This window comes from Saccopteryx leptura, chromosome 6 (genome assembly GCF_036850995.1).
Source record: "Saccopteryx leptura isolate mSacLep1 chromosome 6, mSacLep1_pri_phased_curated, whole genome shotgun sequence".
NCBI lineage: Eukaryota > Metazoa > Chordata > Mammalia > Chiroptera > Emballonuridae > Saccopteryx > Saccopteryx leptura.
In genome coordinates, this window is record NC_089508.1 from 90,376,925 (window position 1) to 90,404,773 (window position 27,849).

At 39.7% G+C, this 27,849-nt stretch overlaps 1 protein-coding gene and 1 non-coding gene across 2 annotated transcripts; both read right to left on the reverse strand.

The window, feature by feature from the left end:
- Positions 1–483: 483 nt before the first annotated feature.
- Positions 484–546, reverse strand: LOC136377865 (U7 small nuclear RNA). The gene has a single exon (XR_010746481.1). It is a non-coding gene; the product is annotated as a U7 small nuclear RNA (small nuclear RNA).
- Positions 547–25,407: 24,861 nt separating this feature from the next.
- On the reverse strand, positions 25,408–26,397 carry LOC136377118 (olfactory receptor 10G2). Its single transcript, XM_066343649.1, has one exon. The coding sequence runs from the start codon at positions 26,395–26,397 to the stop codon at positions 25,408–25,410; it is 990 nt and encodes a 329-aa protein (XP_066199746.1).
- Between the last annotated feature and the right edge of the window lie 1,452 nt (positions 26,398–27,849).

Sequence of the window (27,849 nt, forward strand, 5' to 3'; positions counted from 1 at the left end):
AAGTGTTTTAAACATAAAATGATGTATTTTATTGAATGCCTTTTCTGCATCTATTGATAAGATCATATGGTTTTTTTCTTTGTTTTGTTGATATGGTGTATTACATTAACCATTTTATGTATGTTGAACCATCCTTGTGATTCTGGGATGAATCCCACTCGATCATGATGAATTTTTTAAAATATGTTATTGTATTCAATTTGCTAGTATTTTGTTTAGTATTTTAGCATCTGTATTCATTAGAGATATAGATCTGTAGTTTTCTTTTCTTGTGTTGTCCTTGCCAGGTTTTGGTGTGAGGGTTATGTTGGCCTCATAAAATGTGTTTGGAAGTATTGCTTCTTCTTCAATTTTTTTGAAGACTTTGAGTAGAATAGGAACCAAGTCTTCTTTGAATGTTTGATAAAATTCACTAGTATAGCCATCTGGCCTGGACTTTTTTTGGGGGGGAGGTTTTTTTTTTTTTTTTTTTTTTTTTGGGGGGGGGGCCTTCCGGCAAACACCGGAAGACCTACTAGACAAATTCAAAAAGAGCTGTAAGCACTGGGGGGGGAGGTTTTTAATAGTTGTTTCTATTTCCTCTCTGCTTATGGGTCTGTTTAGGCTTTCTGCTTCTTCATGACTCAGTCTAGGAAGATTGTGTTGTTCTAGAAATTTATCCATTTCTTCTAGATGGTTATATTTGGTGGCATATAGTTTTTCATAGTATTCTACAATAATTCTTTGTATATCTATGATGTCTGTGGTGATTTCTGCTCTTTCATTTTGGATTTTGTTTATATGAGTCCTTTCTCTTTTTTCCTTGGTGAGTCTTGCCAAGTGTTTGTCAATTTTGTTGATCTTTTCAAAGAACCAGCTCCTTGTTTTATTAATTTTTTCTATAGTTTTTCTGTTCTCTATTTCATTTATTTCTGCTTTGATTTTTATTATTTTCTTTCTTCTGCTGGTTTTGGGTTGTCTTTGCTCTTCTTTTTCTAGTTCCTTAAGATATGAAGTTAAGTGGTTTACTTGGGCTTTCTCTTGTTTGTTCATATAGGCCTGTAGTGATATGAACTTCCCTCTTACTACTGCTTTTTCTGCATCCCAGAGATTCTGATATGTTGTATTGTTATTTTCGTTTGCCTGTATGTATCTTTTGATCTCTGCATTTATTTCTTCTTTGACCCACTCATTTTTTAAAAGTATGTTGTTTAGTTTCCACATTTTTGTGGGTTTGTTTACCTCTTTTTTGCAGTTGAATTCTAGTTTCAAGGTTTTATGAACAGAAAATGTGCTTGGTTTAATTTCAATCTTTCTGAATTTGTTGATGTTATTTTTGTGGCCCAACATATGGTCAATTCCTGAGAATGTTTCATGTACACCAGAGAAAAATATATACTCTGGCACTTTGGGATGAAATGCCCTGTAGATGTCTATCATATCCAATTGTTCTAGTGTTTCATTTTAGGCCAATATTTCTTTATTGATTTTCTGTTTGGATGAATGATCTAGAACCGTCAGCAGAGTATTGAGGTCTCCAAGTATGATTGTATTTTTGTTGGTTTTTGTATTTAGGTCAGTCAGTAGCTGTCTTATATATTTTGGTGCTCCTTGGTTTGGTGCATATATATTCAGAAGAGTTATGTCTTCTTGATTCAATGTCCCCTTTATCATTATGAAATGATCGTTTTTGTTTCTGATTACCTTTGCTGTCTTGTAGTCAGCATTGTTAGATATGAGTATTGCTACGCCTGCTTTTTTTTGGATGTTATTTGCTTGGAATATTGTTTTACAACCTTTGACTTTGAATTTGTTTTTATCCTTGTAGCTTAGATGTGTTTCTTGTAGGCAGCATACAGTTGGATTTTCTTTTTTAATCCATTCTGCTACTCTGTGTCTTTTTATTGGTGAGTTCAATCCATTTATGTTTAGTGTAATTATTGACATTTGAGGGTTTCTTATTGCCATTTTATATATTGCTTTCTGATAGTTTTGTACATTGTTTGGTTTTCCTCTTTTGTTTTTCTATCATTTGTTTTTGTTGGGTTATAATCCATACTTCTTTTCTCTGTTACTTCTTTTTTCAAGCCTTGTATTTTTGTGTTTTTTTTTCATGGGTGGTTACCATTAAGTAATGGAAAGCATACATATCATGTTTATGTATTTTTTAGTACATTATCTCATGAGTGCTTCCACACTCCCGTTTTTGTTTCTTTGTCACAGATTAATCTTGTTTTTATTGCAATATTGATGGAGCTTTTACTTGCAGTTTTGTTTTGTTCTTTGTGTCTGTTTGGAGAACCCCCTTTAGTATTTCCTGAAGTGGGGGTTTTCTGGTGATAAATTCCCTCATCTTTTCTGTATCTGTGAATGTTTTTGTTTCTCCTTCATATTTGAAGGATAGCTTTGATGGGTATAGTATTCTTGGCTGGAAATTCCTCTTTTTTAGGACTTTATATATCGGTGTCCACTCTCTTCTAGCTTATAGAGTTTCTGCTGAGAAATCTCTTGATAATCTAATGGGCCTTCCTTTATATGTTGTATTCTTCTTTTCCCTGGCTGCCTTGAGAATTTTTTTGTCAATGGTTTGTGCCAATTTCATTATGATGTGCCTTGGAGTAGGTTTGTTAGGGTTAAGATAACTCAGTGTTCTGTTTGCTTCTTGAATTCGAGGCTTTTGTTCTTTCCACAGGCTTGGGAAGTTCTCGTCTATTATTTGTTTGAATATGTTCTCCATTCCATTTTCTCTCTCTTTTCCTTCTGATATACCCATTATTCTTATGTTGCTCTTTCTGATGGAGTCAGACAATTCCTGTAGGACTATCTCATTTTTTTTTTATTTTGTGAATCTCTCTCCTCTTCTCTTTGTAGTACCTCTAGTTGTCTGTCTTCTATATCACTAATTCTGTCCTCTATCTGGCCTGTTCTATTGGCTAAGCTTGTTACCTCATTTTTTAGTTCATGAATTGAGTTTTTCATCTCTGTTTGATTAATTTTCATAGTTTCAATTTCCTTGGTGAATTATTCTTTCTGTTCATTGAATTGTTTTTTGAGCTCTCTAAATTGTCTTTCTGTGCTTTTTTGTATATTCCTGAGTATTTTTAGAATTTCAATTTTAAATTCTCTGTCATTTAACTTCAAGGTTTCTAAGCTATTGAAATTTTTTTTCTATAGATTTTTTCTCATCTATCTGAGCTACATCACTGTCTTTTGTATCCATGACATTTGATTTCTTTGTCTTTAATGGCATTTGAGAGTGGTATTGTTAATAACACTAATAAGAGTTGATAAAAAAAATTTTTTTTTGAGAAAACGCAGTGAAAAACTGAAACTTCTATTGTGCTAAGTGGAACAAAAATATGTAGAATGAAGGGCCTGGGTTGGGGGGGAGTGACAAAGAGGCAAAAAAACGAGGCAAGAACTCCAAAATGCCACAAGGAAAAAATTTGGATCAAGAATAAAATAATTTGTTTGTAAATGATGGTCAAATGAGAGAAATAGTGTAGAGAAAAGAAAAAGAGAAAAAAATAGAGTTTAAAATGAAAATTCTATTATATTAAGTGGCACAAAAACTATAGAATGAAGAGCCAGAGTTAGGGGAAATGCTAAAGAGATAAAAAACGAAGTAAAGGGAGATGACGTCAGAGTAATGGCGGGGTAGGAAGCGATACCGATAAATCTCCCCCAAAACTCAACAAGATCTTCAACCAGAAACAGAAAAACCTATACTTGGAGCTTCCAGATGCTTCGCAATACACCCAAAGGTATGATTGAGTGAAAAATTGGCTAAATATATAACCAAACCCCAAAGGAAATAGGGAGTAAGAAATGCTCCGCCTTCCTCACTAACCTAAACAGGGCGGCTTTCTCTGGTAACTGTGAATATAGAAACTGAGGCGGGCAAAGGGGGTGAATACATCCAGGCCGCGACACAAACGGCCGAACCAGGCTGTGGCACGGAGATCCAAGCCAAGGAAAATCTGATCCTGTGGCAACCCGGGCAATACAAGCTAACACTCGCGCCAAACCCAAACAAAGAAAGACAAGCGGCGCGGACATTTTACCCGGTCTCCTGGTTGGTGCGCAGTTAGTGGGCGAGAGATTTCTTCCTAAGCCCCGGAAGTGGGTGCCCGTGTTGCCCCACGGAGAGGCAGGGTCAGAGGCCTTTCTGTGGGCCGAGGGCAGAGTCTCTGGGCAGCCCCAGCGCCCTGGGAAAGCCACGCATGGGAGGGAGTGAGAACTAATTCCAACGGTGGAGATTTTCCGTGCGGGAGGCTGTTTCACTCAGAGGGAAACGCGGCTGGCCTCATATCCTGGTTTGCGCGCGCAGATAAGGAGTGAGCGATTCCTCCGAGTGCCTCGGCAGTGCGTGCCCGTGTTATCGCACAGAGGGGCAGAGTCAGGGGCCTTTGTGTGGGCCAAAGCGGAATCTCGGGCCGCCCCAGCGCCTTGCAAAAGCCGTGCACGGGGACGGAGCGAGACTCAATTCCAACGCTGCAACTTTTCCCTGCGGTTGGGGGTTTCACTCAGAGCGTGAGACTGCTGGCCGGATATCCTGGTCTGCGCGCGCAGCCAGTGAGTGAGAGTTTCCTCCAAGCACCCCGGAAGTGGGCGCCCGCTTGTGTTACCGGACAGAGTGGCAGAGCCAGAGGTCTTTGAATGGCCGGAAAGCCCGCCTGATTATGCTAGCAGCTCTGACTGACTGAGCCTTACCCAGAGCCCTGTGCTGAGTGGAAATAGAGTGGGGAGTTGCCAGCTCTTTGAGCCTCTTACTATCCAGGCAGAGGCAGCAGCAACCCCATAGCTGGATTATCAGGCTACTAATTGAGGAAGGAAAGACTAGGAGAAAGGCTCCAGGAACACGGACTCTCTCACTGTCGGAGCCTATAAATGCTAATAGCCTCGACTGCCAACGAGACTAAAGCACAATACATGACATTGCCATAGAGACTTATCAACTGCAAACCTCCACCTGAGCGTGGCAAAGGGGCAAAACCCGGGGTACAGAGTCACCGACCAGGAAGAGGGAGAGAAAAGAAAAAGCAAGAAGATAACCTCTCAAAATCAAGAATAATCTGCAGACTTTATAACCTATCCCATTTTATTATATTTGTTCGTTTGTTTCTCTTATCTTCATTCTTGATACTTTTTTTTTCCTCCTCCAATTTGGCCGATTAACTCTCTACCGGTCTTACTCTCTCCTCTCCTTGAACTACACTATCCATAAGTGTTACATCTCCCATTATCTTTTCTCTTCTCTTCCTTTCTCTCTATGAGGGTTGCACTCCAAAACCCTTAACTCTCTCTCTCTCTCTCTCCTTTCTTTTTTCTTCTTTTAGTGGTTCCCTCTAAAAGAGGGAACCACTTTCTTTTCTCCCTCTATATTAGTTTCTTCCTTTCTCCTTTACATCTCCTCTCATTCAAACCTCAATAACAAACAAATTATCTTATCTAGGACTCAAACTTATGTTTGTGGCATTTTGGGGGGTTTTTACTTAACCTTTTAACTCACTAGCAGTGCTCCCATCCCTGGCTCTCCGTATTATCAAGTTCTTGTTCCACTAAATACAATAGTAATTTTTTAATTTGTCCCCCAATTTTTCCGTTTTCCTCTTAATCCTCTCATCATAACTCTTAGACAACCAACACCTAAAAGCAAATCATTTTATTCTTCACCCAAATTTTTTCCTTATTTGCTTTTTGTGGGTCCATACGCTCTTTTTTTTTTCTTCTTTTTTTTTTTTTTTTGCCCCTTTATTACTTTTCCCCAATTCAGGCCCTCCATCACAGGCATTGTTTGTTATAATTCACAGTCCACCACAAGATTTTATCAAGAAAGAGGGGAGAGGAGAGGAGAGGAAAAAAGGAGAGGGGGAATAATTTCCTTTTTTTTTTTTTAAAATTTTTATTTTATTTTATTTTTCTTTATTTCATTATTAATTTTTTTAAAAAAAACAACTCTTTTCGATTTTTTTTATTATTTTTTTAAACTTTTTATTCTTTATTAAATCTCATTAATACTATCAACAAAACCACCCTCAGATGCCATTAAGGAAGAGAAAATCGAATATCATGGATACAAAAGAAAGAGAGGTAACACAGCTAGATGAGGAAAAATCTATGGAGAAAAAATTTAATATATTGGAAACCTTGGAGCTAAATGACAGAGAATTCAAGATAGAAATCCTAAAAATCCTCCGAGATATACAAGAAAACACAGAAAGGCAATTTAGGGAGCTCAGAAAACAACTCAATGAACACAAAGAATATATGTCCAAGGAAATTGAAACTATAAAAACAAATCAAACAGAGATGAAAAACTCAATTCACGAGCTGAAAAACGAAGTAACAAGCTTAGCTAATAGAACAGGTCAGATAGAAGAGAGGATTAGTGAAATAGAAGACAAGCAACTTGAGGCACAACAGAGAGAAGAAGAAAGAGACTCAAAAATTAAAAAAAATGAGATAGCCCTACAAGAATTATCTGACTCCATCAAAAAGAATAACATAAGAATAATAGGTATATCAGAGGGAGAAGAGAGAGAAAATGGAATGGAGAACATACTCAAACAAATAATAGATGAGAACTTCCCAAGCCTGTGGAAAGAACTAAAGCCTCAAGTTCAAGAAGCAAACAGAAATCCAAGTTTTCTTAACCCCAACAAACCTACTCCAAGGCATATCATAATGAAATTGACACAAACCAACAGCAAAGAAAAAATTCTCAAGGCAGCCAGGGAAAAGAAGAATACAACATATAAAGGAAGGCCCATTAGATTATCATCAGATTTCTCAGCAGAAACTCTACAAGCTAGAAGAGAGTGGACCCCAATATTTAAAGTCCTGAAAGAGAGGAACTTTCAGCCACGAATACTATACCCATCAAAGCTATCCTTCAAATATGAAGGAGAAATAAAAACATTCACAGATACAGAAAAGATGAGGGAATTTATCATCAGAAAACCCCCACTCCAGGAATTACTAAAGGGGGTTCTCCAATCAGATACAAAGAACAAAAAAAAAACAGAGCCACAAGTAAAAGCTCCAAGAAGAACACAATAAAACCAAATTTAAACTGTGACAACAACAAAAAGAAAGAGGAGGAGAAGATGGAGATTAACAGTAGCAAAGGACGATGGAGTGCAAAAGTACTCACAAAATAGTTCGCTACAATGAACAGGGTAGGGACCCTTTTCATTATTCAAAGGTAACCACCATTGAAAAAACCACCACAGAAGCACATGAGATAAAAAAGATAGCAACAGTGGAAAGATGTATGGAATACAACCAAATAAAAACAAAAGATAGAAAAACAAAAGAGAAGGATCAAACAAGACACAAAACTAACAGAAAGCAATCTATAAAATGGCAATAGGGAACTCACAAGTGTCAATAATTACACTAAATGTAAACGGATTAAACTCACCAATAAAAAGGCACAGAGTATCAGAATGGATTAAAAAAGAAAATCCAACTGTATGCTGCCTACAGGAAACTCATCTAAGTAACAAGGATAAAAACAAATTCAAAGTGAAAGGCTGGAAAACAATACTCCAAGCAAATAACATCCCAAAAAAAGCAGGTGTAGCAATACTCATATCGAATAATGCTGACTACAAGACAGGAAAAGTACTCAGAGACAAAAATGGCCATTTCATAATGGCTAAGGGGACACTGAATCAAGAAGACATAACAATTCTTAATATATATGCACCAAACCAAGGAGCACCAAAATATATAAGACAGCTACTTATTGATCTTAAAACAAAAACTGACAAAAATACAATCATACTTGGAGACCTCAATACACCGCTGACAGCTCTAGATCGGTCATCCAAATAGAGAATCAACAAAGACATAGTGGCCTTAAACAAAACACTAGAGCACCTGGATATGATAGACATCTACAGGACATTTCATCCCAAAGTGACTGAGTATACATTTTTCTCCAGTGTACATGGATCATTCTCAAGAATTGACCATATGTTGGGCCACAAAAACAACATCAGCAAATTCAGAAAAATTGAAGTTGTACCAAGCATATTTTCTGATCATAAAGCCTTGAAACTAGAATTCAACTGCAAAAAAGAGGAAAAAAATCCCACAAAAATGTGGAAACTAAACAACATACTTTTAAAAAATGAATGAGTCAAAGAAGAAATAAGTGCAGAGATCAAAAGATATATACAGACTAATGAAAATGACAATACGACATATCAGAATCTATGGGATGCAGCAAAAGCAGTGATAAGAGGGAAGTTCATATCACTTCAGGCATATATGAACAAACAAGAGAGAGCCCAAGTGAACCACTTAACTTCCCACCTTAAGGAACTAGAAAAAGAAGAACAAAGACAACCCAAAACCAGCTGAAGAAAGGAGATAATAAAAATCAGAGCAGAAATAAATGAATTAGAGAACAGAAAAACTATAGAAAAAATTAATAGAACAAGGAGCTGGTTCTTTGAAAAGATCAACAAAATTGACAAACACTTGGCAAGACTCACCAAGGAAAAAAGAGAAAGGACTCATATAAACAAAATCCAAAATGAAAGAGGAGAAATCACCACGGACACCGTAGATATACAAAGAATTATTGTAGAATACTATGAAAAACTTTATTCCACTAAATTCAACAACCTAGAAGAAATGGATAAATTCCTAGAAAAATACAACCTTCCTAGACTGAGTCAAGAAGAAGCAGAAAGCCTAAACAGACCTATCAGTAGAGAAGAAATAGAAAAAACCATTAAAAACCTCCCCAAAAATAAAAGTCCAGGCCCTGACGGCTATACCAGCGAATTTTATCAAACCTTCAAAGAAGACTTGGTTCCTATTCTACTCAAAGTCTTCCAAAAAATTGAAGAAGAAGCAATACTTCCAAACACATTTTACGAAGCCAACGTAACCCTCATACCAAAACCAGGCAAGGATGGCACAAAAAAAGAAAACTACAGACCAATATCTCTAATGAATACAGATGCTAAAATACTAAAGAAAATACTAGCAAATCGAATACAACAACATATTAAAAAAATAATACATCATGATCAAGTGGGATTCATCCCAGAATCTCAAGGATGGTTCAACATACGTAAAACGGTTAATGTAATACACCATATCAACAAAACAAAGAACAAAAACCACATGATCTTATCAATAGACGCAGAAAAGGCTTTTGATAAAATACAACACAATTTTATGTTTAAGACTCTCAACAAAATGGGTATAGAAGGAAAATATCTCAACATGATAAAGGCCATATATGATAAACCATCAGCTAACATCATATTAAATGGCACTAAACTGAAGGCTTTCCCCCTTAAATCAGGAACAAGACAGGGTTGTCCACTCTCTCCACTCTTATTTAATGTGGTACTAGAGGTTCTAGCCAGAGCAATCAGACAAGACAAAGAAATAAAAGGCATCCATATCGGAAAAGAAGAAGTAAAGGTATCACTTTTTGCAGATGATATGATACTATACATCGAAAACCCCAAAGAATCCACAAAAAGACTACTAGAAACAATAAGCCAATACAGTAAGGTCACAGGATACAAAATTAACATACAGAAGTCAATAGCCTTTCTATATGCCAACAATGAAACAACTGAGAAGGAACTCAAAAGAATAATCCCCTTCACGATTGCAACAAAAAAAAATAAAATACTTAGGAATAAACATAACAAAGAATGTAAAGGACTTATATAATGAAAACTATAAACCATTGTTAAGGGAAATCGAAAAAGATATAATGAGATGGAAGAATATACCTTGTTCTTGGCTAGGAAGAATAAATATAATCAAGATGGCTATATTACCCAAAGCAATATACAAATTTAATACAATTCCCATCAAACTTCAAATGACATTTTTTAAAGAAATAGAGCAAAAAATCATCAGATTTATATGGAACTATAAAAAACCCCGAATAGCCAAAGCAATCCTAAAGAAAAAGAATGAAGCTGGGGGCATTTCAATACCTGACTTCAAACTCTATTATAGGGGCACGACAATCAAAACAGCATGGTATTGGCAGAAAAATAGACACTCAGACCAATGGAACAGAATAGAAAGTCCAGAAATAAAACCACATATATATAGTCAAATAATTTTTGATAAAGGGGCCAACAACACACAATGGAGAAAAGAAAGCCTCTTCAATAAATGGTGCTGGGAAAACTGGAAAGCCACATGCAAAAGAATGAAACTGGACTACAGTCTCTCCCCCTGTACAAAAATTAACTCAAAATGGATCAAAGATCTAAACATAAGACCTGAAACAATTAAGTACATAGAAGAAGACATAGGTACTCAACTCAGGGACCTGGGTTTTAAAGAGCATTTTATGAATTTGACTCCAATGGCAAGAGAAGTGAAGGCAAAAATTAATGAATGGGACTACATCAGACTAAGAAGTTTTTGCTCAGCAAGAGAAACTGATAACAAAATAAACAGAAAGCCAACTAAATGGGAAATGATTTTTTCAAACAACAGCTCAGATAAGGGCCTAATATCCAAAATATACAAAGAACTCATAAAACTCAACAACAAACAAACAAACAATCCAATAAAAATTGGGAAGAGGATATGAATAGACACTTCTCCCAGGAAGAAATACAAATGGCCAACAGATATATGAAAAGATGCTCATCTTCTTTAGCTTTTAGAGAAATGCAAATCAAAACGGCAATGAGATACCACCTCACACCTGTTCGATTAGCTGTTATTAGCAAGTCAGGTAACAGCAAATGTAGGAGAGGCTGTGGAGAAAAAGGAACCCTCATACACTGTTGGTGGGAATGTAAAGTAGTACAACCATTGTGGAAGAAAGTATGGTGGTTCCTCAAAAAACTGAAAATAGAACTACCTTATGACCCAGCAATCCCTCTACTGGGTATATATCCCAAAAACTCAGAAACATTGATACGTAAAGACACATGCAGCCCCATGTTTATTGCAGCATTGTTCACAGTGGCCAGGACATGGAAACAACCAAAAAGCCCATCAATAGATGACTGGATAAAGAAGATGTGGCACATATACACTATGGAATACTACTCAGCCATAAGAAATGATGACATCGGAACATTTACAGCAAAATGGTGGGATCTTGATAACATGATACGAAGTGAAATAAGTAAATCAGAAAAAAACAGGAACTGTATTATTCCATACGTAGGTGGGACATAATAGTGAAACTAAGAGACATTTATAAGAGTGTGGTGGTTACGGGGGGGGGAGGGGGGAAAGGCAGAGGGATAGGGGGTGGGGAGGGGCACAAAGAAAACAAGATGGAAGGTGACAGAGGACAATCTGACTTTGGGTGGTGGGTATGCAACATAATTGAACGACAAGATAACCTGGACTTGTTATCTTTGAATATATGTATCCTGATTTATTGATGTCACCCCATTAAAAAAATAAAATTATATAAAAACAAAACAAAACAAAACAAAAAAAAAAACGAAGTAAAAAGCACACAAAATGCCACAAAGAAAAAATTTGAATCCAGAATGAAATAATTTGTGGGTGAGATTTGAAAGAGAGAAAAAGTGAAAGAGAAAAGAAAAAATAAAAAGAGGGAGAGAGGCTCTGGCTGGTTGGCTCAGTGGTAGAACGTCGGCCTGGCATGCAGAAGTCCCGGGTTCGATTCCTGGCCAGGGCACACAGGAAAAGCGCCCATCTGCTTCTCCACCCTTCCCCCTCTCCTTCGTCTCTGTCTCTCTCTTCCCCTCCCACAGAGAGGCTCCATTGGAGCAAAGATGGCCTAGGCGCTGGGGATGGCTCCTTGGCCTCTGTCCCAGGTGCTGGAGTGGCTCTGGTTGCAACAGAGCGATGCCCCGGATGGGCAGAGCATTGCCCCCTGGTGGGCAGAGCGTCGCCCCCTGGTGGGCGTGCCAGGTGGATCCTGGTCAGGCGCATGCGGGAGTCTGTCTGACTGTCTCTCCCCGTTTCCAGCTTCAGAAAAATACAAAAGAAAAAAAAAAAAAAAAAAAGAAGGAGAGAAAAAAATTGAGTTAAGTTTTTTGGGATGTAACACTCAGAAAAAAAAAAAAAGAATGGAAAATATAACACCTATGGGTAATAACGTTCAAAATGAAAAGAATAAAATGGGAAGAGGATAAAATGACCAAAGTAGAAGGAAAAAAAAGATAAAAGATACAAAAAAATGGAAAAAGTTATAAATACTGTGTATTTTTTTGGTTTTGAGAAGTTATTTTCTTCCTTTTTCTTTCTTCTCTCTCTTTTTGGCCGTTGGCACTGTACCCCTGGTTCTGCTCCTGTGGCACTCTTAGGCAGAGATTTGCTGTTGTGTCACTATGGTGATGACATAAACTAGGCGTCAGTCCTGTTGGTAGGCGGAGCTTGTTAGCGTTTGCAGGCTCGACAATGGGAGAGTTCGTTTTCCTGGAGCCTCTCCCCAAATCTCTCCTTCTTGAACCAGCAGCCTGGGACCCAGCTGTGAAGTTGCCCCAGCCACTGCCTGGAGAGCAAGAGGCTCTAAGAGCTGCCAAATCCCCCCTCTACCCACACTCAATGCAGGGTTCTGGGTAAGGCTTTGCCAGCCAGAGCCACCAGTGTAATCAGGCAGGGCTGGGTGCCAATTGCCTTTCAGGAGTCTTTCTATGAGCCTCTGGGCATGTCTAGTATGCCTCAGCACTCTGCAAGTCTGCTCTCCAGAGGCTGTCAGCAAGCTGCCTGCATGCCCTTCCTCCCACCACTACCACACTTCTCTTCCCCATGAGTGTGCTTTTTTAGCCTGTATGGCTGGCAGAGGTGCCGTGCCCAGACAGGTCTGGGTGTAGGGAAGCTGACTTTCATGCACTTCCTGCATGCTGTTGTTTGGGAAGCCAGGATTATTCAGAAACTCTGGTCACAGCCCACACAGAGGGTCACTACTGACAATCTCTGACCCAGCCCCTCCGTCCGAGAACACGGGCACCCATGCCTGAAGTGCTAGGTGGATCCATTTGCACACTGCCCACGCTAGCCGACTGGGATACTGGGAGTAAACAAAGCAACTGCTCACCCACTTCTGCCGGGGTTTGCAGTTGTTAGCTCCAGGTGGGCTGAACCGCGCGCACACTCTCTCCTCGGCTTGAATGTCTCTGCCCTACCCCAGCTTTTTTTTTTTTTTTTTTTTTTTTTTTTCATTTTTCTGAAGCTGGAAACAGGGAGAAACAGTCAGACAGACTCCCGCATGCGCCCGACCGGGATCCACCCGGCACGCCCACCATGGGGCGGCGCTCTGCCCACCAGGGGGCGATGCTCTGCCCATCCTGGGCGTCGCCATATTGCGACCAGAGCCACTCTAGCGCCTGGGGCAGAGGCCGAGGAGCCATCCCCAGCGCCCGGGCCATCTTTGCTCCAATGGAGCCTCGGCTGTGGGAGGGGAAGAGAGAGACAGAGAGGAAAGCGCGGCGGAGGGGTGGAGAAGCAAATGGGCGCTTCTCCTGTGTGCCCTGGCCGGGAATCGAACCCGGGTCCTCCGCACGCTAGGCCGACGCTCTACCGCTGAGCCAACCGGCCAGGGCTACCCCAGCTTTTTCTGCACCCCCAGCCCTTGCTTTCTCTCAGTTCCAAGTGAAAGCAGCCCTTGCTCAGGTCAGTGAGGAAAGCGAAACACTCCATTCTCCATCTTATTTCCTTCAGAGTGGATTATATATTCAGCCACCTTTTTGCCCAATTGTACCTTTGTTTGATGTATGTGTATTTCAGATGCTCCTGAAATTGCTTTTCTGTCTCTAGTTGTTGAATCTGTTGAAGTGTCAGGGAGAGGTATTGGGAGCATTCCTCATGGAACCATTTCTCTGACATCACTCTGAGCAGTAATTTTTATTAGCATTTATTAGTTTTGTTTCTTTGGAAACTTTGAGATTGGTTGGTCAGACTTCTTTTCTGCTAGTTTGGTCCTTGGAACTGTCTGAAGTCTTAAAAAATTTTTTTTTATGTGTGTGTGAGAGAGACAGACAGACAGGAAGAGAGAGAGATGAGAAGCATCAGCTTGTAGTTATTTATTGATTGCTTCTCTTAAGTTACTGGGGAGGGGATACAGCTGAGTCAGTGACCCCTTGCTCAAGCCAGCAACCTTTGGGCTCACGCCAGCAACCATGGGATCATGGTCAAGCCGGTGACCCCATACTTAAGCTGGTGAACCTGTGCTCAAGCCATATAAACCCATGCTCAAGTTGACGAGTTTACCTGGGCCTTCAGCATCTCAGGTCGATGCTCTATCCATTGTGCCACCACTGGTCAGGCTTTTTTTTCTAACTTTTTTCCAAATACTTAGTGATGGTCTTTGTCCTTTTTTAAAAATGTATTTAAATATTTAAAAAAATTTATTTAGAGAGGAGAGAGAGGGAGAGAGAGAGAGAGAGAGAGAGAGAGAGAGAGAAAGAAGGGGGGAGAAGCAAGAAGCATCAACTCCCATGTGCCTTGACCAAGAAAGCCCAGGGTTTTGAGCTGGTGACCTCAGTGTTCCAGGTGGACGATTTATCCACTCTGCCACCACAGGTCAGGCTTAGTGATGGTCTACCATCATGGGTCCTCAAACTTTTTATAAAAACCACCCACTTTTGCAGTGCTGGTCAACCTAGTCCCTACCACCCACTAATGGGTGTTTCAGCTTTCATGGTGGGCGGTAGCAGAGCAACCAAACAGCGCCGCAATTGGCCCACCATGAAAGCTGGGATGCCCACTAGTGGGCGGTAGGGACCAGGTTGACCAGCACTGCAAAAGTGGGTGTTTTTTTTTAATTTATTTATTCATTTTTTAGAGAGGAGAGGGAGAGACAGAGAGAGAGAGAGGAGAGACAGAGAGAGAGAGAGAAGGGGGGGGAGGAGCTGGAAGCATCAACTCCCATATGTGCCTTGACTAGGCAAGCCCAGGGTTTCGAACCAGCGACCTCAGCATTTCCAGGTCGACGCTTTATCCATTGCGCCACCACAGGTCAGGCAAAAGTGGGTGGTTTTTATAAAAAGTTTGATGACCCCTGATATCTTGATTGTGATCTGTTCCCCCACCCCCAAACTTTTGTGGTGAACTCTATAGCTCCTAAGTCATGTTAGTGTTGAAGTATTTAGTGCAGAGGTTAGCACACTTTTTCTGTAAGTACAGATAATATTTTTGGCTATAAAGACTGTAGAGTTTCTGTTGCAGCTACTCAAGTTTTTCATTGTACAAGAATGCAGCCATAAACAGTACACTTAAAAATGAGTATGGCTGGCCCTGGCCAGTGGTTCAGTGAATAGAGTGTCGGCCCGGTGTATGGATGTCCTGGGTTTGATTCCCAGTCAGTGCACACAAAAATGACCATCAACTTCTCCCCTCCATCCCCTTCTCTCTTTCTTTCCCTCCCACAGCCAGTGGCTTGATTGATTCAAGCATGGCCCCGGTTGCTGAGGATAGCTCTGTTGGAACACATCAGCCTCAGGTCCTGAAAATATCTTGGTACTCTAGCATCAGCTCCAGAAGAGGGTTACTGGGTGGATCCCAGTTAGGATATATGAGGGAGTCTGTCCCACTACCTCTCCTCCTCTCATCTGAAAAAAAGGATATGCCTGTATTATAATAAAATTTTATTTATAGATGCTGAAACTTGAATTTTTTTTTTTTTTTTTTAAGGCAGAGATAGACAGGGACAGACAGACAGGAATGGAGAGAGATGAGAAGCATCAATCATTAGTTTCTCGTTGCGCGTTGCGACTTCTTAGTCGTTCATTGATTGCTTTCTCATATGTGCCTTGACCGTGGGCCTTCAGCAGACTGAGTAACCCCTTGCTGGAACCCAGCGACCTTGGGTCCAAGCCGGTGAGCTTTTGCTCAAACCAGATGAGCCCGCGCTCAAGCTGGCGACCTCGGGGTGTCGAACCTGGATCCTTCCGCATCCCAGTCCGATGCTCTATCTACTGCGCCACCGCCTGGTCAGGCTGAAACTTGAATTTTATAAAAATTTTGTTTCATAAAAATTCTTCTTCTTTTTATTTTTTCTTTTATTTCTTTTTTTAAATTCAGTGAGCGGAAGGGAGGCAGAGAGATAGACTCCTGCATGTGCCTCGACCATGACCCACTGGCAAGCTCAATGGGGGAGATACTCTTCTATTTGGGGCATTGCTCTGTTGCTCAGCAACTGAGCTCTTCTTAGTGCCTGAGGCCGAGGCCATGGAGCCATCCTCAGAGCCTGGGCAACAACAAAAATCATAAGGCATATAAAAAACATGAACATGTGGTTCATTCAAATAAAAAAAATAAATCAACTAAGATGTTCTTGGGAAAAGCCTAATGGAAGATATACTAGACAAAGACTTTAAACAAGTGTTTCAAAGAAGCTCAAAGAACTAAAATAAGATGTGGAGAAAGTCAAGAAAATTATTTGTGAACAAAATGGAAATATGAATAAAGATATAGAAAACCTAAAAGGAAACCAAAAAAAAAAATTCTGGGGCTTTAAAGTAAAATAATTAAAATAAAAAAAAACTCATTAGAGGGATTTCAAGGGCAAATTTGAGCAGTCTGAGGAAGGAATCAGTAAACCTAATATAGAACTATGGAAATGATTAAGTCTGAGAAACAGAAAGAAAAAAGAAATAGAATAAAAGTGAACAGAACTTATAAGATGCTGTCCAGTTAATGACCATGTACATTAAAGAAAACACAGAAAAAGAAGAGAGACAAAGGGGAAGGGAGAATATTTGAAGAAATAATGGCTGAGACTGAACATGAATTGGTGCAGTGGATAGAGCGTTAAGCTGGGATATGGAGGACCCAGGTTTGGAACCCCAAGGTCACTGGCTTGAGCATGGGCTCACCAACTTGAGTGCAAGGTTGCTGGCTTGAGTGTGGGATCATAGACATGACTGCATGGTTGCTGGCTTGAGCCCAATGTCACTGGCTTGAGCAAGGAGTCACTCTGCTCTGCTGTAGCCCCGCAGGCAAGGCACATATAAGAAAGCAATCAATGAACAGTGAAGGAGCTGCAAAGAAGAATTGATGCTTCCTGCCTATCTGTCCCTATCTGTCCCTCTCTCTGTCTTTCTCTCTGTCTCTGTCACACACATAAAAAAGAAATAATCGCTGAAAACCTCACAGAGTTGAATGAAACACATGAATGTAAACATCCCAGAAGCTCCGTGAAGTCTAAGTAAGATGAATCAAAGAAATCCACATGGAGACACACAATAATCAAACTTTTTAAAGCCAAAGACAAAGAAAGAATCTTGAATGCAGCAGGAGAGAAGTGAATTACAGCATAGAAGGGATCCTCAAGCAAATCAATAGATTTCTTTCTCATCAGAAACTATGAAGGCCAGAAGACAGTAGGCCAATATATTCAAAGTCCTAAAAGAAAAAAACCTGTCAACCAGACCTGACTTGTAGTGGCACAGTGGATAAAGTGTCTACCTGGAATGCTGAGATTTCCAGTTTGAAACCCTGGGCTTGCCCAGGCGAAGCATATACAAGAAACAACTACTACGAGTTGATGCTTCCTACTCCTCCCCCTTCTCGCAACAAACAAACAAACAAAACTTGTCAACCAGAATCCTATATTCAGCAAAAATGGTCCTTCAGAAGTGAGGGAAAAATTAAGAGATTCCCAGATAAACAAAAGCTGAGAGTTTGTGACTAGACTTGCCTTGCAAGAAATGCTTAAAGGAATCCTGCAGGGTAAAATGAAAGGACATCAGACAGTAACTAGAAACCATATGGAGAAAAAAGCTCTAATTAAAGTAAATACAAAGGGGAATTATAAATGCTAGTATTATTATAACAATGGTTTGTTACTTCACATTTTGTTGTTTATATAATTTAAGAGACTAATACATTTAAAGCTAAAAACATTTATTAGTGTAAAAGCTAGTATTACCATAACTGCACTCTAACTCTGAATCTTATTTTATACATAATTTAAGTGGCTAATGTATTTAAATGAAGTCTTAGTTTTTGTTTTTCGGCACACAATGTATAAAGATATAATTTTAGAGAAATAAAAAATACTTTAAGACAAGTGAAAATGGATGCACAACAAACCAAAACTAATGGGATGTAGCAAAAGCAGTTCTAAGAAGGAAGTTTATAGCAATAAATGCTTTCATCAAGAAGAAATAAAGATCTCAAATAAACAACATAACTTTGCATCTCAATGAACTAGAAAAAGAAGGATAAACTAAGTCCAAAGTTATCAGAAGAAAGCTCAGAAGCAAATTCTTGCAGTATGGTCACCTGATTTTTGACAAGGATGCCAAAACCATTCACTGGGGAAAAGACAGTCATTTTGACAAATGATGCTGGGAAAACTGGATAGCCACATGTCAAGAATGAAATGGACCCTTACCTAACACCATATACAGTATAGTCCCCATTATCTATTGTTTTGCTTTCTGTGATTTTAGTTACCTGTGGTCAACTGTTGTCCAAAAATATTAAATTATAAAATTTCAGAAATAAACACTTTATAAATTTTAAATTGCACAGTGTTCTGAGTGGTATGATGAAATCTTATGTCATCCTAAAAAAAAAAAAAAAAAAAAATCTTATGCCATCCTGTTGTATCCCACCAGGACATAAATTGCACCTTAGTTGAGTGTGTCCACGCTGTATATGCTACCTGGTTGTTAGTCACTTAGTAGCAGTCTTGGTTATCAGAGGGAGAGAAAGGCCATATTCACATAACTTTTATTACAGTATATTATTATAATTGTTCTAATAATTTGTAAATTAATCTCCAGACTATATAGAGTTTGGTACTATTCATGGTTTCAGGCATCCACTGGGAGTCTTGGAACATATACCACATAAATATAAGGGTCTACTTTACAAAAGTCAATGCAAAATGGATTGAGGACCTAAATGTCAGACCAAAACCAATAATCTCTTAGAGGAAATATGTATATATGAGAAAAGCTTCACAATGTTGTATTTGGCAATGATTTTTTGGCTATGACACCAAAAGTACAGATAGCAAAAGAAAAAAAAATTAATATGTTCATCAAAAGAGACTCTTTTTTTCTTTTTTCTTTTTGACAGAAACAGAGAGAGAGAATCAGAGAGAGGAACAGATAAGGACAGACAGACAGGAAGGAAAAGAGATGAGAAACATCAATTCTGCATTGCAACATCTTAGTTCATTGATTGCTTTCTCATATGTGCCTTGACCCGGAACTCCAGCAGAGAGAGTGACCCTTTGCTCAAGCCAGCGACCTTGGTATCAAGCAGCAACCTTGGGCTTCAAATCAGTGACCTTTGGGCTCAAGCCAGTGGCCATGGGGTCATGTCTATGATTCCACGCTCAAGCCAGCGACCACGCGCTCAAGCTGGTGAGCCTGTGCTCAAGCTGGTTGAGCCCGTGCTCAAGCTGGTGACCTTGGAGTTTTGAACCTGGGTTCTCCGTGTCCCAGTCTGATGCTCTATCCACTACACCACAGCCTGTCAGATTAAAAGAGACTCTTAACAGAGTAAAAAGGTAACCCAGAGAGTGAAAGAAAATATTTTCAAATTACATTTCTGATAAGGGATTATTTGTGTAAAAGCTAGTATTATCCAGTTAGTATTAGTTTAAAAGCTAGAAATATCCAGAGCCCTTAATATTCACTGACAAAAAACCAAACAACCTTATTAAAAAATGGGTAAAGGCCTTGAATGAACATTTCTCTAAAGAAGATAGACAAGTGGCCCTGGAAGTTTGGCTCAGTGGATAGAGTGTCGGCCCGTGTGTGGATGTCTTGGGTACACATGAGAAGCAACCATCTGCTTCTCTTCTCTTTCCTCTCCCCATTCTCTCTCTCTTCCTCTCTTGCAGCCAGTGGCTTGATTGGTTTGAGTGTCAGCCCTGGGTGCTGAGGATAGCTTGGTTGGTCTGAGCATTGGCCTCAGGCACTGAGGATACCTCAATTGATTGGAGCATCTGCCCCAGATGGGAGTTGCCAGGTGGATCCCAGTTGGGGAGCATGCAGGAGTCTGTCTCTTTATCTCCCCTTCTTTCACTTAAAAAGAAAAAGAAAAAGAAGTTATACAAATGGCCAAGAAGCCCATGAAGAGATTCTTAATGTTACTAATCATTAGGAAAATGCAAAACAAAAGTGCAGTGAGATACTGTTTCATATCCATTAAGATGACTACTATTAAAAACCCAGGAAAACTGCAAGTGTTGACCAGAGTGTGGAGATATAAGAACTCTTGTGCACAGTTGGTGGGAATGTAAAAGTATAGCCACTGTGGAAAATAGCATGCTGGTTCTTCAAAATATTAAAAATAGAATCACAAAATGGTCCAGTAATTTTTCTTCTGGGTGTATACGAAAAAAAACTGAAGGCAGGGTCTCAAAGAGATTTTTTTAAATGTGTGACAGAGAGAGAGAGAGAGAGAAAGAGAGAGAGACAGAGCGAGGGACAGATAGGGACAGACAGATAGGAAGGGAGAGAGAGGAGAAGCATCAATTCTTTGTTGTGGCACCTTAGTTGTTCACTGATTGCTCTCTCATATGTGCCTTGACTGGGGGGCTACAGCAGAGCAAGTGACTCCTTGCTCAAGCCAACGACCTTTGGCTTAAAGCCAGTGACTTTTGGGCTCAAAACAGCAAACATGGAGTCATGTCTATGATCCCAAGCTCAAGGCAGTGACCTACACTCAAGCTGGTGAGCCTACACTCAAGCCTAATGAGCCTGCATTCAAGCCAACGACTTTGGATTTTGAACCTGGGTCCTCCATGTCCCAGTCTGATGCTCTATCCACTGTGCCACCTCCTGGTCAGGCTCAAAGAGATATTTGAGAAGTCATATTTATAGTAAAATTATTCACAATAACTCAAATGTAGAAGAAACCCCAGTATCCATCAATGGATAAATGGATAAATGAAATATGTCATAGACATAAAATGAAATGTTATATTTATTTATTTATTTAAAGATTTTATTTATTCATTTTTAGAGAGGAGAGAGAGAGAGAAAGAGAAGGGGGGAAGAGCAGGAAGCATCGACTTCCATATGTGCCTTGACCAGGCAAGCCCAGGGTTCTGAACTGGCGACCTCAGTGTTCCTGTCAGGTCAACACTTTGTCAACTGTGCCACCACAGGTCAGGCTGTTATTTATATTTAAAGAGGAAGGAAATTTCACAATATACTACAGCATGAATGAACCTGGAGTGTGTAATGCTAAGTAAAATAAGCCAATGACAAAAAGAGAAATACTACATGATTCCACTTACATGAAGTACTTAAGAGTAGTCAAAATCATAGAGCCAAAGTATATGGTGATTGCTAGGGGCTGGAGAAAGGGGAGAATGAGGTATATTGCTTAATGGGCGTAGAGTTTCAGTTTTACAAGATGAAAGAACTTATGGGGTTGGATGATGATGACGATGATAGTTGCACAACAATGTGAATGTATTTAATATCACTTAAAAATGGTTAAGATGGTAATTGTTATGTGTATTTTACCACAATAAAAAAATCTGCAAAAAAAAAAAAAAAAATTGGGCTAGCATGACTGTACACTTCTGGTTGAGTGAAAAACTGTCAATAAATAAACACATTTATCTGGTCCTTTTTTTCTGAAAGGAACTATTGACACTTGCTCTTATACAGCTCTTTGAGTTCTTTGTTTCTAACTTCTTTTATTGAATTTATTATATTTATTGGGGTGACATTAATTAATATAGGTTTCAGGTGAACCCAACTTCTTTTAAATGTTCTCTTGTTCCTCCAGGTAAGATCTGGACAACTTACAGGGATGAGTCAAGGTTATTTACTTCACCTGGCCTGATTAGGACCTTGCAAGATTAATTGATTGGCCCAAAGAATGACTGACTAGGGTAGCGTCCAGATCTTTGGCTGTTGGCATTATGGTAATGGATCAAAAGCTTTTTTGGATGCTTTAGATCAGGGGTTGGGAACCTATGGCTTGTGAGCCAGATGTGGCTCTTTTGATGGCTGCATCTGGCTCACAGACAAATCTTTAATAAAAAAATAATAACGTTAAAAATATAAAACATTCTCATGTATTACAAGCCATTCATTTCCTACCACTCATATTCATGGTTGCGGGTGGTTGGAGCCAATCACAGCTGTCCTCCAGGACAACACCAAATTTTTATTAGATAACACATAACGTACACGGGTCGTTGTATGGCTCTCACAAAATTACATTTTATTTATTTTTATTTTATTTTATTTATTCATTTTTAGAGAGGAGAGAGAGAGGGAGAGAGAGAGAGACAGAGAGAGAGAAGGGGGAGGAGCTGGAAGCATCAACTCCCATTTGTGCCTTGACCAGGCAAGCCCAGGGTTTCGAACCAGCGACCTCAGCATTTCCAGGTCGAGCTTTATGAACTGCGCCACCACAGGTCAGGCCATTATTTATTTATTTATTTATTTATTTTATTTTAGAAATTACATTTTAAAATATGTGGTATTCATGGCTCTCTCAGCCAAAAGGATTCCCGACCCCTGCTTTAGATAGTTCAAGTGCATTTCAAAAGTCTCTCTTGGTGCTGTTTTAATTTTAAAAAATTGTTGATTGAGTGAAGTATTAATTAGGATGAGGTAAAATCTGCTATAACAAAGTAACTAAGCCAATAAAATATTAGTGGATTTAAAAAGTTAGAGGCTTATTTTCCTCTTAAAATTCTTAGCTGAGTGTTCCAGGTTTTCAGATGACTCATTTCCACTTGGTTACAAAATTACTGCTGATGTATCTGGGTTCCTGTCATATGTCATTCCACCTCAGAGAAGGAAAAGAACACGGAAAAGTTCCTGAGCCAGTTTTGGGGGCCAGGTCTGGAAGTATCACACACATATATAAACTCTCCTCATTTTCACTTTAGGAGAAATTAGATATGTAAATACACCTGACTTCAAGAGGGACTGGGAAATGTCCATAGTGTGTCAGCCGTGTTCTAGCTACAGCTCTCTGACTAGAAAAGAAGAAGAGAATGGATTTTGGTGGGTAGTTAGCCAGTGTTACCACAGTGCCTGCCAGTATGTATTAGGGAAAAGGGGGCTGCAACACAAATACCAATAAAACATTTTTTCTGCTCTCTAGGAACTCTGATCTAAACTATAATACAGTCCAGCCTATGAAAAGTGCTATGCACTATTGGTGAGAATGCAGATTGGTGTAGTCACTGTGGAAAGCAGTATGCAATTAGCTCAAAAAATTAAAAATGGAACTGCCTTTTGACCGAGCAATTCCACTCCTGGGTAGATATCCAAAGAAACCCAAAACACTAATTCAAAAGAACATATGCACCCCTATGTTCACTGCAGCATTATTTATAATAGCTAAGATTTGGAACCAGCCCAAGTGTTCATCAGTAGATGAGCGGATAAAAAAGCTGTGGTACATTTATGCAATGGAAAACTACTCAGCTGTAAAAAAGAAGGAAATCTTACATTTTTGTGACAGCATGGATGGATCCAGGTATTATTATGCTAAGTGAAATAAGTCAGTCAGAGAGAGACAAGTACCATATGATTTCACTTATATGTGGAATCTAATGAAAATAAACTAACAAACAAAATATTGAATAGAAGCAGACTCATAGATACAGAGAACAGACTGACAGCTCTGAGATGGGAAAGGGGTTGGGAGTTGGGTATAAAAGATGAAGGGATTAAGCAAAGAAACAATCCCTCATAGATGCAGACAACACTGTGGTAATTACATGAGGGAGAGGGGTTTGCGAGAGGTAGAAGAGGGTAAAGTGGGGATAAAAGGTGATGGAAGGAGACTTGACTTGGGTGGTGAACACACAGTACAATATAGAGATGATGTGTTATAGAGTTGTACACCTGAAAACTATATAATTTTATTAACCTGATAAATGCAACCTGAACTATATAAATTTATCAGCCTGATAAATGCAATTAAAAATAGAATTAAAAAGACTGTAGGAACCTAGGGAAGAGAAGATAAGTTTTCATGGGGAGAATCAGAGAAAACTTCTTATAGGAATAAGAATTTTTCTGGGCCATGAAGGAAGCATAAAACATCAATTTACCAATATAAAGAGTATTTTTTTTTTCTGTATTTTTCTGAAGCCGGAAACGGGGAGAGACAGTCAGACAGACTCCCGCATGCGCCCGACCGGGATCCACCCGGCACGCCCACCAGGGGGCGACGCTCTGCCCACCAGGGGGCGATGCTCTGCCCCTCCGGGGCGTCACTCTGTTGCGACCAGAGCCACTCTAGTGCCTGGGGCAGAGGCCGAGGAGCCATCCCCAGCGCCCGGGCCATCTTTGCTCCAATGGAGCCTTGGCTGGGGGAGGGGAAGAGAGAGACAGAGAGGAAGGAGAGGGGGAAGGGTGGAGAAGCAGATGGGCGCTTCTCCTGTGTGCCCTGGCCGGGAATCGAATCCGGGACTTCTGCACGCCAGGCCGACGCTCTACCACTGAGCCAACCGGCCAGGGAAGAGTATTTCTGATATAGGAATATCTTAAGTAAAGGCTCAGGGGCATCAAAGTAAGGAGAATGTTTAAAGAATGGCAAGTAAATTAATTGAGCCGGGAGGGAAGAGAGAGGTAGAGATAGCTTAAGAAATCAGTTATGTTGGTATTTTATTTTGGGGGACTTTGAATTCCAAGCTAAGAAGTCTGGCTTTATCTATCTATATGTAGTGGAGAGCCAGTGAATATTCACAGAGAGAAACGACACACTGAGTTGTATGTTTCGGAAGGGAATCTCTAGTAACAAGATGGATGAGGATGACAAGGGGACCACTTAGGAAGCCAGAGAGACATTCTGAGACACAGTGAACAGAATTTGGTGAATTACTGCATGGGGAACAAAGAGGGACTGGAAGGAAAGACAGACTACCCACACAGAGATTTACACCAAGTTCTTGAGAGGATAGATTTACCTTGATGTGAGCAAAGCAATCTTGAATGTCTAGCATTTTGGAAAATTAGGAGTGAAGCAGATAGATTAAGGGTAATAGAACAACATTTCCCCTAAATTTGCCTGGAATAATCCCTTCTCCTGTTAGACAGAGCATTTATTCCTCATATTTAACATTTGTGTAGAATGTGCATTCTCCTGAGAGATGGGTCAGAAAAGTGTAAAATAGTTCTGGCCAATTTATTGAGATTAAATATAGCACTAGAAGCTTCTTCCTAGCAGAATTACATTCAATTAAGCTTAAACTAACATCTATTTGTTGAACATTTGTCACATGCAGTAGTATCTGGAAAGAGTCATAGCAAATGAGATGTAGATATACTGCTCAGAAAAATTAGGGGATATTTCAAAATGAATATGAAGCGATACAAAAAGAATTTGATTTTTTTATTAAATAAGAACATCAGAAAAGCAAACAAATCAAAGCAAGTTGTTCAATTATGCAAATGATATGCAAACTTAGTTATCCTGATTGAGTAGCAAGTGACGCATTGATGGGGGTGAACAGAGTATGTCAAACTGGACAAGAAATATCCCCTAATTTTTGTGAGCAATGTAGTTCCTGAGTCTACAGTTTATTTTCACTGTGGCCCCTCGATCTGCTGTTATTCTCTTCAGAGCAGACTTCACTTCCTTGTTTCTCAGTGTGTAGATGATGGGGTTCAGTAATGGAGTGACAACAGTGTAAAACACAGCCACGGCCCCATCCAGGGGGCTCTTGGAACCTGGCCTGAGGTAGATGAAAATACAGGGGACATAGTAGACTGTGACCACTGTTAGATGGGAGCCACAGGTGGAAAAGGCCTGGTGCCGCCCATCAGTGGTGCGTATCTTCAGGATGGCATGGACTATGTTGGCATAGGAGAGCAGAATTAACATGAAGCAACTGGCAGCCACTACCCCAATGTCCACAAAGGTCACAAGCTCATTGACAGTGGTGTCAGCACAGGCCAGTTTCAATACTGCAGGGATGTCACAGATAAAGTAATCTATCTGGTTGGGCCCACAGTAGGGCAGGTGAAAAGTCAGAGTGGTTTGGATAGACCCATGAATGGAGCCAGCCACCCATGCTCCAGCCACAAGGATGGTGCATAACTTACTATTCATAAGCACGGGGTAGCGCAGGGGTTGGCATATTGCTAGGTACCTGTCGTAGGCCATCAAGGTGTAGAGGAAGCACTGGGTGCTGCCCAGAAAGTGAAAGAAATACAACTGAGCCACACAGCCACCAAATGGGATTGCCTTCTCAGCAGGAGTAAAGTCCAATATCAGACGAGGAACGATGACTGAGGAGAGCCACATGTCCAGGAACGAGAGTACGCCCAGAAGAATGTACATGGGGCGAGCATGGAGCTTCGGGTCAGCCCACACGGTGAACAGGATGAGCAAGTTCCCCAGCTGAGTCAGGATGTAAATGATGAAGAAGACCAGGAAGAGGAAGCTTTTCATATTTGGGGGGTGAGATAAGCCCAGGAGAATAAAATCTGTCACCATGGTGTCCAGGGATGTGTTTTTGGTCTTTCCCATGTCTTTCTGTAGTCTGCTAAGATAAATGATGAAGTCACTCAGGGGAAATACAACACAGGGAGGTGATGAGAGAATGCTTTTTTTCTGATGAATAATGTCTAAGACTCATGAGAGAAACTGACTACTATTAAAAACTTTTTTAAAAGAAGAGTGGTGTTGCCATTAGTTATTTTGTGTGTGTGTGTGTGTGTGTGTGTGTGTGTATACATACATACATAAGTATGTGTATATATATATCTTGAAAAAATTTGAAGTGCCTAATTCAGATAATAAGAATAGATAGAGGGGTAAAATGTGTTTGTTTCACTTCTTTTGTTGAATATCCCTCCACTAGGGTTTAAGATATATCCTTCCATCATTTAACCATAAAATATCTTTGTAATTTAAATAACTATTTTTGAGAAGCAATTTAAATGGTAACAGAGTCAATACAAATATCGTGTGAGTATTCATAGGTTTACCAATTTAATCTCCGTCAGAAAATTCCAAGAGATTTTATATTGGTTATTTTCTAAAATAAATAATTTCTGTATTAATATTTAAGAGCTATTAATAGTAATGATATTTAATATAGTTGGCTCTTCAGGGTTTATAGAAAATGTTAAGCATGCCCTTTGCCCACAAAGAGAGAAGAAACACCAGATTTTTAGCTGCCTGAGTTTCAGGAGGACACCTTGGTTTATTTGAAAATGAGTTGGAAGACTAGTTCTTACTTCTTTAGCTAGGATATAGAAAAAGATAGAAAGAATTAAGATTAAAATAAAAAAAGATTATGCATAAAATAATATTAACGAGCCAAAGCATTTTTTTTGTCAATACAAATAATATCAGTGTGTTTCCACTTAAGCAAATGATTATTCCTGAAATGTTTTATAAAAATTAATTGTAGCCTAACCAGGTGGTGGCACAGTGGATAGAGTGTCGGACTGGGATGTAGAGGACCCAGGTTCGAGACCCCGAGGTCACCAGCTTGAGTGCGGTCTCATCTGGTTTGAGCAAAAGCCCACCAGCTTGAACCCAAGGTTGCTGGCTTGAGCAAGAGGTCACTCGGTCTACTGAAGGCCCATGGTCAAGGCATATATGAGAAAGCAATCAATGAACAACTAAGGTGTTGCAACGAAAAACTGATGATTGATGCTTCTCATCTCTCTCCGTTCCTGTCTGTCTGTCCCTATCTATCCCTCTCTCTGACTCTCTGTCTCTGAAGAAAAAAAATTAATTGTATATCAAATCACATAAAACTGTACCACTTGAAGAATTATTTGAAGTGTTTCCATAATGCATATATATGTACGGTGAAAAAGTTTCTCCTAATTTGTCTGCTTTGCCAGTCTTATTTTTTCCCGTTTGTTGTGCATAAATGTGGTCCACTTCTCCCAGTGCCCTGTTCTGTTGAAAGAAAGCTCCTTTTACCTTGCAGGTTCTGGGTGCCCTGCCTAGGTAAGACCAGGA

Coding starts and splice junctions, on each gene's coding strand:
- LOC136377118 (XM_066343649.1), bottom strand. CDS start 26,397: ATGGGAAAGACCAAAAACACATCCCTGGACACCATGGTGACAGATTTT.